We start from the raw sequence: 14,638 nt of genomic DNA on the forward strand, positions 1-14,638 counted from the left end.
ACATATATATTTATATATATATATATATATATTTATATACATAATTATGTATATTAATGTATCTTTTTTGTAACATCTCATTCGATACATATTAATTCGTAAATAAATCCTTGAAATAAATAATTATTTAATAAAAAAAGTCGTATTCAATGCGAACGCACGGTTCACCTCGTTTTCAATTCTCTTCAAGGAAAAAACAAGACGCGACCGGAATTCACTATAAAATTGAAATTATAGTAAATAACTTGGTAAAATTGGTTAATTTGGTATATAAATTGATGGTAAATATATTAGTTTTTGGTAGGAAGCCTTTTTGTGTTAATAGTAAAGGATTTATGGCAGTAGGATAAGGTGAAAGTTGAGGTTTGGGTTTTGTGACGTTCTTGTGCAAATTTGGTTGTAACTTCGATACTAGTAATTTTTTTTCCAAAATTTTGATGTGCTTCTAAAGAATAAAGCATGTTCCATAAAATATTAGAATACGCTAAAACGTAATTTTCAATAGTTTGACCTGTACGAGGCTCCAAATATTAAACTTCATTGATCAGAAAACAAATATTCAACAATTTTTCATACATCTATTTTTACTTGCCATCTGTACCCAACCCAATACATTTCACAATTATCTATTATTATACCAAATTCAAATCACATGATTCTACTACTATTATTATATGAAATCTATACAATATGATTCCAATCAGAAATCCGAAAGATTATCTAATTAATTCCCGTTCTCTCCTCGGTTCTACAAACGTCTATATAGTAAATTGCGAAACGATCATTATCTGGAATGAAAGAACGGATTTGTTCCAAGAGCAATGTCAGTCGGTTTTGAGAAGTCGAAGGACTTGGACAAAAAATTATTAGTTAACAAAAATAGTACATAAAATAAAATAATACCTAGTTTATAATAATAATAATAATAATAAGTGATTGATAGAGAAAAGAGTGTTTTTTAATATTTTGTGCTTACTGGATTTTTTCTTGGATTTCATTTTGTGAGTAAAAATTATTATTAGACATAAATTTGTTATTTGTTAATACCATATTAATGAAATTAATCTTTCAACTCTAAATTATTCATATAAGTTAGAATTAAGAGTAAAAACTCTGATTTTGTTTTACTATAATTTATTTTATTAATATTTTTTATTTAGTTTGTGATTTGTGTTTTTCTAAATAAACTACTTTTATATAATTTTATTTAGTAATTTGTGGGGAAATGAAGCAGGCTAGTGATTGTAAAAAAACAATTGGACTTGTCGTTTATATTTTTCATATCAGTAATATTTTATAATGAATGAAATTTATATATTTTTATACGATGGGAGTTTATACTATCATATAGTCATCACTACCTCCCACAAATTGAAGAATACTATTATATACTATTATATATACTATTTTTATATAGTTAATAATAATTACAAAACATGATTTAATAATAATTATTTTTTACTATAAACCAAAACCTCTAACCATGCACTTGTGCCAAATAATTTTTATGTTTCACGTTTTTAGAGTGAATTTTTCATTTTTTATAATAATTTGTGAGTATACAGAGTTATCCTAGAGCTTTATAATAATAGACACTATTTTATATTATGTAATTTTGCACAAATTCTACTAATCGTGATTTCACCCACCTATAGCTCAAAAGTTATAAATTATTTCGGAAATTTCATTTTTGTTTCAATTTAATTATTTATTTATTTAAAACGAATGAAAATAATCTGTTTCTGCAAACTCTAAATATTAGGTTGTCAAATATCTCCCTTCCGCTTTTTTGCTCTTGGTTTATAATACAAAAAGGCGGAAGGGAGATATTTGACAACCTATTATATGTTAATATAAAGTAATAAAATATAAATTAATGTTAATAATTTACTCTTCTAATTTAATAATCCATCAAAATATGTTCATCCTAAGTTTAACCATCTTTTTGCTTTTATTTAATTACATTAAGATTAAAAATAACTGAATCACTATTCTTATGAATGAATTGTTTATAAAACAATTTTATAAATAACAAATTCTAAATATATATATATATATATATGCATATATATATATTTATATTATATATATATATATATATACATGTATATTTATAAATTGTTGTTTAAAAAAGTCAATAACTTTTTAAAAACAACAAAATGAATCAGAAGAGAATGCATTTTACCTTGAAAATTTATCTGATGAAACATGATATATTTTCATATCATTTTATAACAAATAGTGTGCTTCTTTGTAAAAAAATATCAAAACTATTATTTAAATTATTATTGAATTTTTTATTACAGCATGGATTAATTTTTATATATTAAATATAACTTTAAAACCACTGGATTAATATGAGCATATTATATGGAAAATTTGTAAAATTTACTTAATATGTGCTTTGACATACATTGAATAATATCTGTTAATTTTTTTAATAATTGAAAAAGATTAAATCAAATTTGGAAACGTATTTTATTAGATTAAAAATAATCTATTTTTCTGAAGAAGAAATTGGAAAATTATTGTTTTCATCAAAAAATACGATTCGCTATTTTTAGGGTTTCTCGACGTTTCAAGCCGTTCTGAATCGAATGGGGACAAAATTGAAAAATGTATGTGTGTGTAATCTCAGAAGTTTAAAAACCATTTGATGTATCTCTATAAACTCTATTTTTATTTGTGCATCGATCAGCCGAACCTGTTCTTTGTAATTAGTTAAAAATTTAGCTTTAGTAGAATTAGTAGAACATTTTAGCGTTAGTTTTTAATCTATTTTTATTTGTGCATCGATCAGCCGAACCTTTTCTTTGTAATTAGTTGACAATTCAGCTTTAGTAGAACTAGTAGAACATTTTAGCGTTAGTTTTTAATCTATTTTCAAAATTCAAAAACTATTCGAAAGAATTCGGTTAGGAATCGTTGGGAGAATTATATTAACTTCCCGAAGGAGAAGTTTATGTTTTCATCAAAAAATCCGAATGGCTAATTTTATGTTTTCTCGACGTTTCAAGCCATTCTGAATCGAATGAGACCAAATTTGGAAAAAGTATGTGTGTGTGTGTGTATGTGTGTGTGTGTGTGTGTGAACAGATTTTTTGCCGTAAATCGACGTTTTCTCCAAAACGGCTGGAGCGATTTCAAAAATTTAAAAGCCATTTGATGTATCTCGATGAGGACTATCGTCTCTGAGTTTTGTGCGGCGATCGGCCGGGCCGTTTCTTTGTAAATTGCAGAAAAGTGAAAAATTTTTCGCCCACGTTTTAGCCCGCAATTCTGAATCGATTCTGAAAATTCAAAAACCATTCGATAGATATTGGTTGGGAATCGTGCTGATTAGTTTTTGGTAAAGATCGGCCGGGCCGTTTTCTTGTAATAACGTTTTAAAAAAAAAAATTTCGACGATTTTTATGATTTTTTTTTTGACGGTAGATACCATAGTTTTCTAGGTCATACTAAAATATTACGGCCCTACGACAACTCGTTTAGCTTTAAAAATTCGTCAAAGTTTGCAAAACTTGGCATAGTTTTTTGACATTTGTCAAAATTAGACTTTTGATCGACGTTTTCTCAAAAGCGCCTGAACCGATTTCAGAAATTTAAAAGCCATTTGATGTGTTTCGGGGAAGACTATCGTTTGTCAGTTTTGTGAGACGATCTGCCGAGCCGTTTCTTTGTAATTTAGAAAAGAGTTAAATCTTTCGTCCACATTTAAGCTCATCCTACCGAACCGATTTTAAAAAATCAAAAACTGTTCGAAAGATATTAGTTGGGAATGATACTGATCAGTTTTAGGTGAAAATCTACCGAGCCGTTTTCTTGTAATTAACCGTTGAAAAAAAAATTTAAGCCAATTTTTATGGAACTTTTTTTAGCGATATATACCATGGTCTTATAGAACTTACTGAAATATTACGGCCTTAAGACAAATAATTTGATTTTAAAAATTCATCAAAGTTTGAGAAAATGAGTAGCTCTTTTGGCATTTGTTAAAATTAAAATTAGACTATTTACTTGGTATAATGATAGAGTACTTGATCTTGAACATAATAAATCATTAAAGTCCTGAAAACTGGTTCAATTATAAAAATTATTGATTTTTGAAAATTTGCTTTTAGAAAATACTCCGAGTTCGTTCGTTTTCAATTATGTGTAATAAATCCACTCGGAATACTTTTAATGACTCATAAATTAATTTATTTTTTATTGATTAAGTCGATTATTTAAATATATCGGGAAGTTCATGTAACTTGCCTCAAGGCTAAATACCAAACCAACTAGTTTATTCATACAATTACATAGATTGTAATTATGTTTAAAAAACATCGCTTGGAAATCAGAATTGATTTTATATGAAATATAAAATTTTTATAAATGTTATAAAAGATTTATAAATATGTTATTTTTTAAATAAACAGTTGAATATTTTACCTAAATATCTGCATTTGATTAAGTTAAATAAGTATCGGAGAGTTAATGCAACTTGCCCTAAGGCAATATGCTTTTTACGACTAGTTATTTCACAATTTTGTATATATGTCTGGAAAACTTTTCGTTTTAAATCTTTCATAATCCAAAATTCTATGTACAAATATATTTTTGTATAGGCAGAACCGGTTTTTTTGACGGTTTAATAATTTATGCAACTTTGGAGCATTATTTCTTCCGTATTGATTAAATTTCCAATTTTGTACGATGATTTTCAACATTTGATGATTTAATTCTTCGTGATCTGATTCTTCATTACATAATTGTCTTGGATATTATTTGGAACGATACAATGACACATATGCATATTTTAAAATAAAAAATTCATAAAAATATGAAATATTAACTTAAACAAATTTCAAAAATATTTGACTTATTTGAACTAAAAATTGATAACATTTAAAATAGAATTTAATGTAATTTATTTTCTAGAATAATATGTAACATTCTAAAAACCCGTAACAGTTCCGTATTCTCATAAATAAAATAAAATATGCCCTAAATTCTATAATATTCTAAAACACTAAATTATTTATCAAAAATGCACTAATAATTTCAGAAGATAGAGAATAATATGAATATATTTTTTAAATTTTTATAATTCAAGAACTAGTTGATATATCTAAATGATTTCTTCAGCATTCGATACGAATGCGTGTCCAGTTTGAGTGTTAATTTTTTTATCAAAATCGGTCAAGACGTTTCTTTGTAATTCCCATCTTTATCCAAAAATGCTCTTATTGATTCCAAAAGATTGAGAGTAGTAAATATTTAATTTTAACTCAAGATTGGCTTGATATATCAAGTTAATTTTTTTAACATTTAAAATGTATATTAATATCGTGTATAAATAGTATTTTTTCATCAAAATCGATCAAGCTGTTTGTTTAATTCTAATAATTGCACCTAAAAATTTTAACAGATGGATCATAACTCATATTATTTTTGGTTCTTGAAAATTTCAAGAACTAGTTTATAAATTAAAAAAATTCTGATGTCATTTGATGTATGTAAATGCTGACTTGAAGTACTGAATTTTATATCAAGCCGTTTTTTTACTGAATTTTATTACTAGTCGTTTTTTTGTAATTCACACAAATCCAAAAAATGCATATAAAAATTTCAAAACAAAGAACTAAAAACAATGATAAAATTTGGTTCTTGATAAATCAAGAAGGCGTTAATATACCATTAAATTTAAAATTGCATTTCATAGACTTTGAATATTAAAATATTACTTATTTTCATCATTTTGGATTTGTCAGAAATTAAATTATTCATGTATTTGACTAATACTTTAAAAAATTAGTTAATTACTAATTAATTTATTGTTAATTAATTACATAACTATAAAAAGTTACAACAAATGCTTTGGGCGGGTAGTTAATTGTAATTATTATTTAAAAACAATTTTTAGAATAATCCTTTCGTAAAAATATTAAGAAAATATCAATGAGTAATATTATATTTATAAAAAAAAACTTTGAATTCATAAATATAACTTATAAAATGCGGAAAAATCTATATATTCACAATACATAGTGGTTTTTAATCTAATTTTATAAAAATAAATGGAATAGATTTTTTTCTGTTTATTTACCAAACCTTAAAATTTATATTATAAAAAATAATAAATTAATTAAAATTAATCAGATTAATTCTTCACCACTCGCCCTGAAAAAAAAAACGCTTTTACGCATTATTTTTTTATTTTTTTATAATTTTTTAATATAAAATTTTGTGATATAATTAATAATTTTTAATTTGTCCAATATATATCTAAATTTTGGGAATAAAATTTATTTTTAAGTCGTACTTGCCAATAGGTCCTAGTAAATTTTTTTGGCATGTAATTTTTAATTTACTTTATATATATCTAAATTTTGGAGTATAAAATTCACTTTTCAGCTAGTAAGACTTGCCAATAGGTCTTAGTAAATTGTTTTGGCATATTAAGTTTTTAGACATTTTTAGGAAAGGATATTAAAGAAGTATAAATTCATTGATAATTTAGACTGTTTTTATTTTATGCTACAGTTGTAAATTGTATTGTTTATGTATATATATATATATATATATATATATATATATTTATATATATATATATATATAAATATAAACAACTACAAATTATTTACAATTTAATTCCAATGAACTTTCAACATATCATTTCGATCTACAAACAAAAAAATAAATAAACAAAATCCTAAGCGTTTGACATTTACAAAAGATAAAAAGTTCAAAACTTTAGATACGAATTAATTATCTATAAACAAAATGTCTCTATAATTTCAGATACTTAAAAAAAGTCATTGTAATTGATTTAAAATAATTAAAATGATGAAAGTGGAGCAATCGACAATTCCAGGAATTCCTGGAGTCAATTCTGGAGTTGATGATGAGGAAAAATTTGGACGAGAGGATGTTGCTAAGATTTTGAAAAAGTTTAAGAAAAACTTGGCAGGTAAATGGAAAACTAGATTTTCTAATTTTATTTAAAAAAAATCTTGATCATCAAGTTTTACTTAAAACATTTTATACAAATTCAATAAATCCTTAAACCCACATCTTCTCCTTTGAGACTTTCCAAATCTTTGTCATTCGCAAATTTCTTTTTAAGAAGCAAATTTTTTAGCAAAAGTTATCCTGGCAACCAGGATTTTTTAACTTCCTGTAGGGTAGTTATAGTAATGAACCAAAAATCGAAAATGAAAGTTTTTGCATTTCTCGACGTTTTAAAGGTTTCGGAACATTTTACTGGCATACCTCAGAAAAAATGGATGTGTGTGTATGTGTTTTGTATGTCTGCAGTTTTTCGTCCACGTTTTCGGACGCACGGATCAGCCGATTTAAATGATTAAAAAACCATTCGATTCCTATTAATAGGGAGATTTGCTGATTAGTTTTTGGCAAAGGCAGGTCCTGCCGTTACAGAGATACGGAGCAAAGAGTGCAGAATATACTAATCGAGTTTTTGAGAGAACGGAGTATCCGATTTGAATAATCTAAAAAACATTCAATTAGTAATGATTGGGAGAAGACGCGATTAGTTTTTGGCAAAGACAGGTCCCGCCATTTCGAAGATACAAGGCTAAATGTGCAAAAAATGGCAGTTTTTGAGTGAACTAAGCGTCCGATTTGAATGATCTAAAAAACTTTCTGCTTGTATTGACGAAACAATTGCTTTTGAGGATGAAAAATTATTACATCTTTTTTTATTTTCCATAAAATATTTTTGTAATTTTGGATTAAAAATTCAAAAAATTACCCAGGCTAAGCACAGTCTAAGCGCCACTCTGGTACAAATGTTTACCCAAGTGCGTTTAGACTGTTTATGTATTGGAGCACTTTTCCAATTTTGTGAGAAAACTATTGAAAAATGTGAAAATGCCGCCACGCCAAGCACAGTATAAGTGAAAATGTCGCACAGAATTGTTTGCAAATGCGTTTAGACTGTGACTATACGGGAGCACTTTTTCAATTTTGTGTAAATTAGGCAACTATTTTTTTTTTAATTAAATTCGAAATGAAATGACGATTGTTAATGTAATAATTGATTTATGATTTACATTTGATTTGCTCAGATATAACAAGATAGCAAAAATAATGAAAGTTACAGTATTTGTAATGATATATTTGAAAATGTTTAAAATTTCTCTAATATTTAATTGTGGTACATAAAGTTGCAGCAATTTGCCTTAAGGCACGATGCCATACACCACTAGTTCAATTTTATCTAGGAAGATCTTGATAATCTATAACTTTTACTAAAACAATCTTCATTCAAGAACAAGAGATCTTTAAACCCTCAACTTTTCCTTTGAGACTTTCCAAATATTTGTCATTCCTAAATTTCTTTTTTTATAAATCATCAATAATTAGGATGACCAGCAGAAAATCTTTATTATTATCTAAAATTTAAATAATCTCATTACAGTTTGAAAATAAAATTTTATATACTATTTCTATTAATTTGATTATAATATATAAAATGTATGATTAATGTCATAAAGTTGCGTTTTATTTGCTCTCACTGGTAAAAATGTCTAATTTAGAATGTAAGGTTGCATCAACTAATATATCACACTATAACTATTTTAATAAAAGTAAAAAAAAAACAGTTTTCAGAGATTGTATAAAAAATTTGGTAGGGGGCGATACAAAAATTTTGATCTTCAAAGGGGGCGATGGAAGAAATAAGTTTGAGAAACGCTGATATAAATTATCATCATCAGCTTTGACTAAATTTAATGTCAATAAAATATTTTGTTATCCAGGTGAAAAATTCCTGACTGAACCTGACGACAGGACTCTGATGACATTTTTAAGAACCAAAAGATACGACTTGGTGCAGGCTGAAAAACTGGTAAGCAAAAATAAATCCTGACCAAATTATTGGACGATTTTTATCCAAAAGTGAAATCTATCTGGTGTTATCTATTCAACTGATGGTTACTATATTTGTTTTTTTTTAGCTGAAGACCTATGATGAATTCAGGCGAAAACATGGTCAAAACTGGTTAAAAATTTCCAAAACCGAGTACAAAACAGTATTTGCATCTGGTGTTTTGGATCTTCTGGACGAAAAAGACAAACGTGGTCGACGAGTTTTGTGGTTAAGAGCTGGTAAATGGATACAGAAACTTCATACAGCTGACCAATGTCTTAAGGTAATAATTGGACCAAAAATTAATATAAAACATTTATTTAATTAAAACACAAAAAATATAATATAATAAATAAACGTGTGAAGTACTTGTAGTAAGTTAGTCAAAGCCAGTACTGAATTTGAAGCGCAGCACAGCCATCTGTTGATCTCGCCATACACTAAAACTAACTCAAGCACATTTGTTTGCTTTGCTTACACCCCATGATTGATATTTATGTTAAATGTACAAAAACGGCTAGACTGACTTTGATGAAATTTGGTATGCTCATAGTCTTCATCCGTACGTATAGAATGCTGTTTAAAATTTGTTAATATATTAAAGCGTTCTTGATTTATTGAGGTCTAAATGTTATGCTTGTATAATTATGAGACTTGATGTATTTCTTAGCATTTGTGCAAAGTGTGCGAAAACGGTTTGACTGGTTGTTTTAAAAATCTTAGCACTTAAAATAGACATTTGGGTGTTTTGAATGGTATTAAAATTTTGGTTCTAGAATAACCTAAAATTGGTATATGTGTTTTGAAACTATTACCTAATTTACGCTTCGTGTCTGTTTGATACTCTAATGTGCATTGGCAGCATTTTCTTGAATTATAAAGAAACGGCTGTACTCATTTTGATAAAAAAAATATTATTGGAAGTCAATATCGATATGTATCGAATGCAATTACAATTTTATTGATATTAAAGTCTTCTTGATTTGTCAGGAACCAAATTCATTCATTGATTTTAGTTCTGTCTATTGAAATTCTAAGGTGCATTTTTTTGGATTTGTGTGAATTTCATAGAGACTGCTGGACTGATCTTGATATAAAATCTAGTATTCAAAGCTAACATCTTCTTACATTAAATGCCATCAGAATTTTGTCAATTTATTAACTAGTTTTTGAAATATTCAAGAACCAAAAATAATAAGAGTGTCGTATATATTGAATATTTTACGTGCATTTATTTGAAATATAAAAAAACTGCTTGTCCGATTTTCAAGAAAAAAAATACTATTCATACACGATATTCATATATTTCAAATGTTAAAAAAATTAACTCGATATACCAAGTCGTTCTTGAGTTAAGAAATTAATATGTATTATTGTTTATCTTTCGAAATTATTACGTGAATTTTTGGCTCTTGATGCGATTGCAAAGAAATGGCTTGACCGATTTTGATGCAAAAATTACTACTTATATGCGACATTCATGCGTATCAAATTTTTGCAAAATATTTCAAATCCATCAACCCTTTCTTGAGTTATCAAGATCCAAACATATAAATTCAGTAAATTTTTGTACATTGAAAACTAGTACGTGCTTTTTTGCATTTAGCCGAATTGCAAAGAAACGGCTTGACTGATTTTGATACAAAAATTAATACTTGATGTACACAATCATACGTATCAAATGTTAATAAAATCATCGAGATATCTCAATCAAATTTCCTGTTATAAAAAATCAAAAACTGAAAATTGATCAACTTCTATTTTAAAATTATCATCACGTGCATACAGGAGCAATTTACAAAGAAACGTCTGAACCGATTTTGATAAATTAAAACACGGATTGTAGTAAACACCCATAAATACCTATTGTTAAAAAAATCATCTTGATATCTCAATTAGTTCTTGAGTTATAAAAAATAAAAAAATAAATATCAATTATCCACTATTTTTTATATCACCATGTACATTCTGCAATATTGGGACCATTTACAAAAAAAAACGGCTTGACTGATTTTAATAAAAAGTACACAATCATACATATCGAATGTTAAAAAAATTATGAAAATATCTCAATTAGTTCTTGAATTATAAAAATTCAAAGAATAAATTCATATTATTCTCTATCTTGTGAAATTATAAGTGCATTTTGTGAACTAAAGGAGTAAATTACAAAAAAACGGCTGAACCGATTATAATAAAAAAAAATTACACGTAAAGAGTATACTCATACATATAGAATAGTAATATAATATTGTCAATATCTTGATAAATTAAGAACATAATATTGATCACAAAGACAATGTATTAATAAAGTAACTCTTCATGGTTTTTTTGTAAGACAAGGAATAAGATAAGAAATCTATTAGTATTTTGTCGGTGAATAATAAATTAAAATTATATATATATATATATATATATATATATACACGTAATTGTTTAAAATTAAATACAAATAAATAAATTATATTGACATGCTTCTATAGACACAAATAGCATTTATGTAAATGACTTTAGGAAAATCCAGTACTATTTATAATAAATTCTTTTATATATATATATATATATATATATTTATATACAGTTATGCAAAAAATTGGCAATTTGCCATAAATTAATATTTATTATTATCGATCCTACATTGATGGAAATTATCTCGCATAATTTAATTCAAAGTATTTTTCCACTTTTTGACGTAAATTGCGAATTAATTTGTCTCGATTACGTCTTTAAGAGAATAAATAGTTTTTTTATGTATTTTATATTATAAAACATTGTTATTGATTGAGATAATGATGTAAATTTTCAAATTTTTGCAATTTGAGTATGCATTTGCATTTTTTATGATGTAGAATTAAATCTGAAACTAAATTTGAATAACACTTGTTATTTGAATTTTATTATTTTTGGTAATTGCAAATAAAATTAATTTTACACTACACATTACCAAAAAAAGTTTATTTAGTTATTGTAAATTATAGATTTCAATTTAGTATAATTTAAATAATGTAATCTCTATAATTACCTCAGTAGAAATAAATCGTTGCTAAATATTATTTTTATGTGGTCTAAATAATTTTTAGAATACTTTGTGAAGATTTTCCTGTATTAGAAAATATTATTTAGCATTTATTAAATTATGAACATTTAAAAATATTTATTATATAATCAGGAGTAGTAAATTCATATAAAAAATATCATTCAAATCATTAGAAAGTAAATTGTATTTATTATGAACAAACTAATTCATTTTCGAATAGTTCATTTATTAAATCTTATTAATTTCATTACAGTTTGTATAATAGTTTTTTTTTTGATAATAGGGTGTAAAATATTTACAATATATATATATATATATATATATATATATATATATTATTTGTTATGTAACTTTTTATGTCGGTACAAATTTTTTACATATGAAATCGCAAAGAAATAATTTTAAAATATAAAATCATCATTCAAATAATGTTAAAATTTATTTTTTTAGATTGGTGGTCTAATGGCAGAACTAGCATTCCTCATAGAATCCCAAGTGGACCCTTATTCTGGTTGTGTGGCCATCATTGATATGGAAGGTTTCAGTATGACGCAACTAAAGGGCGTTACGCCTTCTTTTGTTAGAAAATTGATGCACTATTTGGTGGTAAGTTGAAGTTTAGGGCTTTGTAATAATTAAACCTTTGAATATTTTTATAAAGTGTCTTTGGGTAAAAGTTAGCTTTTTGTATTAACTTTGGGATAAAAAATAATTTATTCAAATAGGATTATTAGTTTTCGAGTTATACAGAATTTAATCGGTTTGTGCACCGAAATAAAGTTTTAGAAAATTGATGCAGTAATTGGTGGTAAGTTAAAGTTTGGGACTTTGTAATAATTAAGCTTTTAAATATTTTGATAAGGTATCTTTGGGTAAAAGTTAGTCTTATGTTTTAACTTCGCGATAAAATTTAATTGAGGCTAAGAGAAGCATTGGTTTTTGAGTTATACAGGATTTAGTCAATTTGCGTACCGAAGTATATTTTTATAAAATTGATTCAGCTTTTGGTGGTAAGTTAAAGTTTGGAGCTTTATCAATAATTAAACCTTTGAATATTTTTATAAAGTATCTTTGGGTAAAAGTTAGCCTTATGTGTTCACTTTGCAATAAAATCTAGTTCAGGCTAACTGAATTATTGATTTCCGAGTTATACACAATTAAGTCAATTTGTGTACCAAAGTAATGTTTTAGAAAATTGATGCAATAATTAATGGTGGTATGTTAAAGTTTGGGGCTTTATAATAATTAAACTTTCGAATATTTTCATGAAGTATCTTTTAGTACAAGTTAGCCTTATGTATTGGCTTTGGAATAAAATTAAATTTATTTAAATAGGATTATTGGTTTTCAAGTTATAGAGAATCTAGTAGATTTGTGTACCGAAGTAAAGTTTGGATGAATAATTTTATTTATATATGTGGTTATATTTTTTATTTATAAAAATTATATATATATACATATATATATATATATATAATATAATATATATATATTTATATATATATATAAATATATATATATATATATTTATCCATAAATTTTATATATATGTGTATATATCTATATACATATTTTTTTATTTTTTTTCAGTCTTGTTTAGCAATGAGAATTTTCACAGCCCACGTAATTCGAGAATCGTCAGGATTTGCTGTAGTTTTCGCACTTTTCCGCAAATTTATCGACGACAGAATGAGAAAAAGGGTAAAAAAATTTACTAAATATATAAATAACTTATTTTTAATATTTATGCTTTTTTCTTAGATATTTTTCCACCAACACGATATGAATTCTCTGGCCGACAGTGTCGGTTTGGATATTTTGCCCTTGGAATTGGGAGGCCCTTGTTTGTCCGACCCTGAAAAATGGGTCAGGTTGTTGGATGACCCAAAAATTATACAAGGTAGAATTGTAAATGATATTTACTAAAAATTTGTTGAAAAAATTCATATAATATGCATATTTAGTTAGTAAATATTAAATCTATTTCTTACTTAAGTCAATCAATATTTATTTCTTTAGTAATGTAAATTATTTATTATATACAATTATTTATACTAGATTAATCAAGTTTATTGTACAATTTAATTTAAATTTGTTTATTTATTAATTTGTGAAGAGTTATTGAAGTTTAGCACCTTTTAAGCAAAAATTTACATGTGCCATCTCTTTGCAATAAATAGAGTTAAATTTCTTTGCTCAATTTTAAATAAATATTGAAAAAACTTATATTATTTAATAATATTTAAAAAATATACCAATGTCTTTATATTAATTAAAAAAACTCTAGAAATTATAAATTTATTTAAAAAAAAAGTTTGGCCTTAGTAACTTAAAATAAATAATTTTGAGACTTAGAAATTTATCAAATTTGAATACAAATTTAATATTTCTTAAATAATTATTTTGACAAAATATGTTTAATAATTAAATACAATCATTTTTAAAGATTTTATTAAAAAAAATTTGCTTTTCAATCTTAGAAATCAGATTTTCAGTAAAACATTATTTCTTGCTCAATATAACTATTTTGTTCGTATTTTTTCATTTATTTATATGTATATTTTTTTACTAAATAAAAGGTTATATTTAATTAAATATCAAGTATTATATTTTTCTATTTTTCTTATATTTTTGTTGTTTTTTTATTTCAGAATTGGAAAAAATTGGGTACACATTTGTTGAAGATTAGCACGAACAAAATAATTTGTTTAAGTTTAACGAAA

General features: G+C 25.3%; 1 protein-coding gene across 1 annotated transcript; it reads left to right on the forward strand.

Annotated features, from left to right (window-relative positions):
• The first annotated feature begins 6,828 nt into the window (after positions 1–6,828).
• Positions 6,829–14,638, forward strand: LOC113373278 (clavesin-1-like). Its single transcript, XM_026613584.1, has 7 exons — positions 6,829–6,955; positions 8,769–8,857; positions 8,967–9,161; positions 12,366–12,521; positions 13,506–13,616; positions 13,677–13,815; positions 14,567–14,638. Exons 1-7 carry the CDS (start codon positions 6,829–6,831, stop codon positions 14,602–14,604), a joined length of 855 nt encoding a protein of 284 aa, XP_026469369.1. The 3' UTR covers positions 14,605–14,638.

Source organism: Ctenocephalides felis, unplaced genomic scaffold (assembly GCF_003426905.1).
Source record: "Ctenocephalides felis isolate EL2017-DRISC unplaced genomic scaffold, ASM342690v1 CF-g0.4_SCAFFOLD_01604, whole genome shotgun sequence".
Taxonomy (NCBI): Eukaryota; Metazoa; Arthropoda; class Insecta; order Siphonaptera; family Pulicidae; genus Ctenocephalides; species Ctenocephalides felis.

Coding starts and splice junctions, on each gene's coding strand:
- LOC113373278 (XM_026613584.1), top strand. CDS start 6,829: ATGATGAAAGTGGAGCAATCGACAATTCCAGGAATTCCTGGAGTCAAT. Junction 6,956..8,768: donor GTTTAAGAAAAACTTGGCAG/GTAAATGGAAAA, acceptor TTTGTTATCCAG/GTGAAAAATTCCTGACTGAA. Junction 9,162..12,365: donor CAGCTGACCAATGTCTTAAG/GTAATAATTGGA, acceptor TTATTTTTTTAG/ATTGGTGGTCTAATGGCAGA.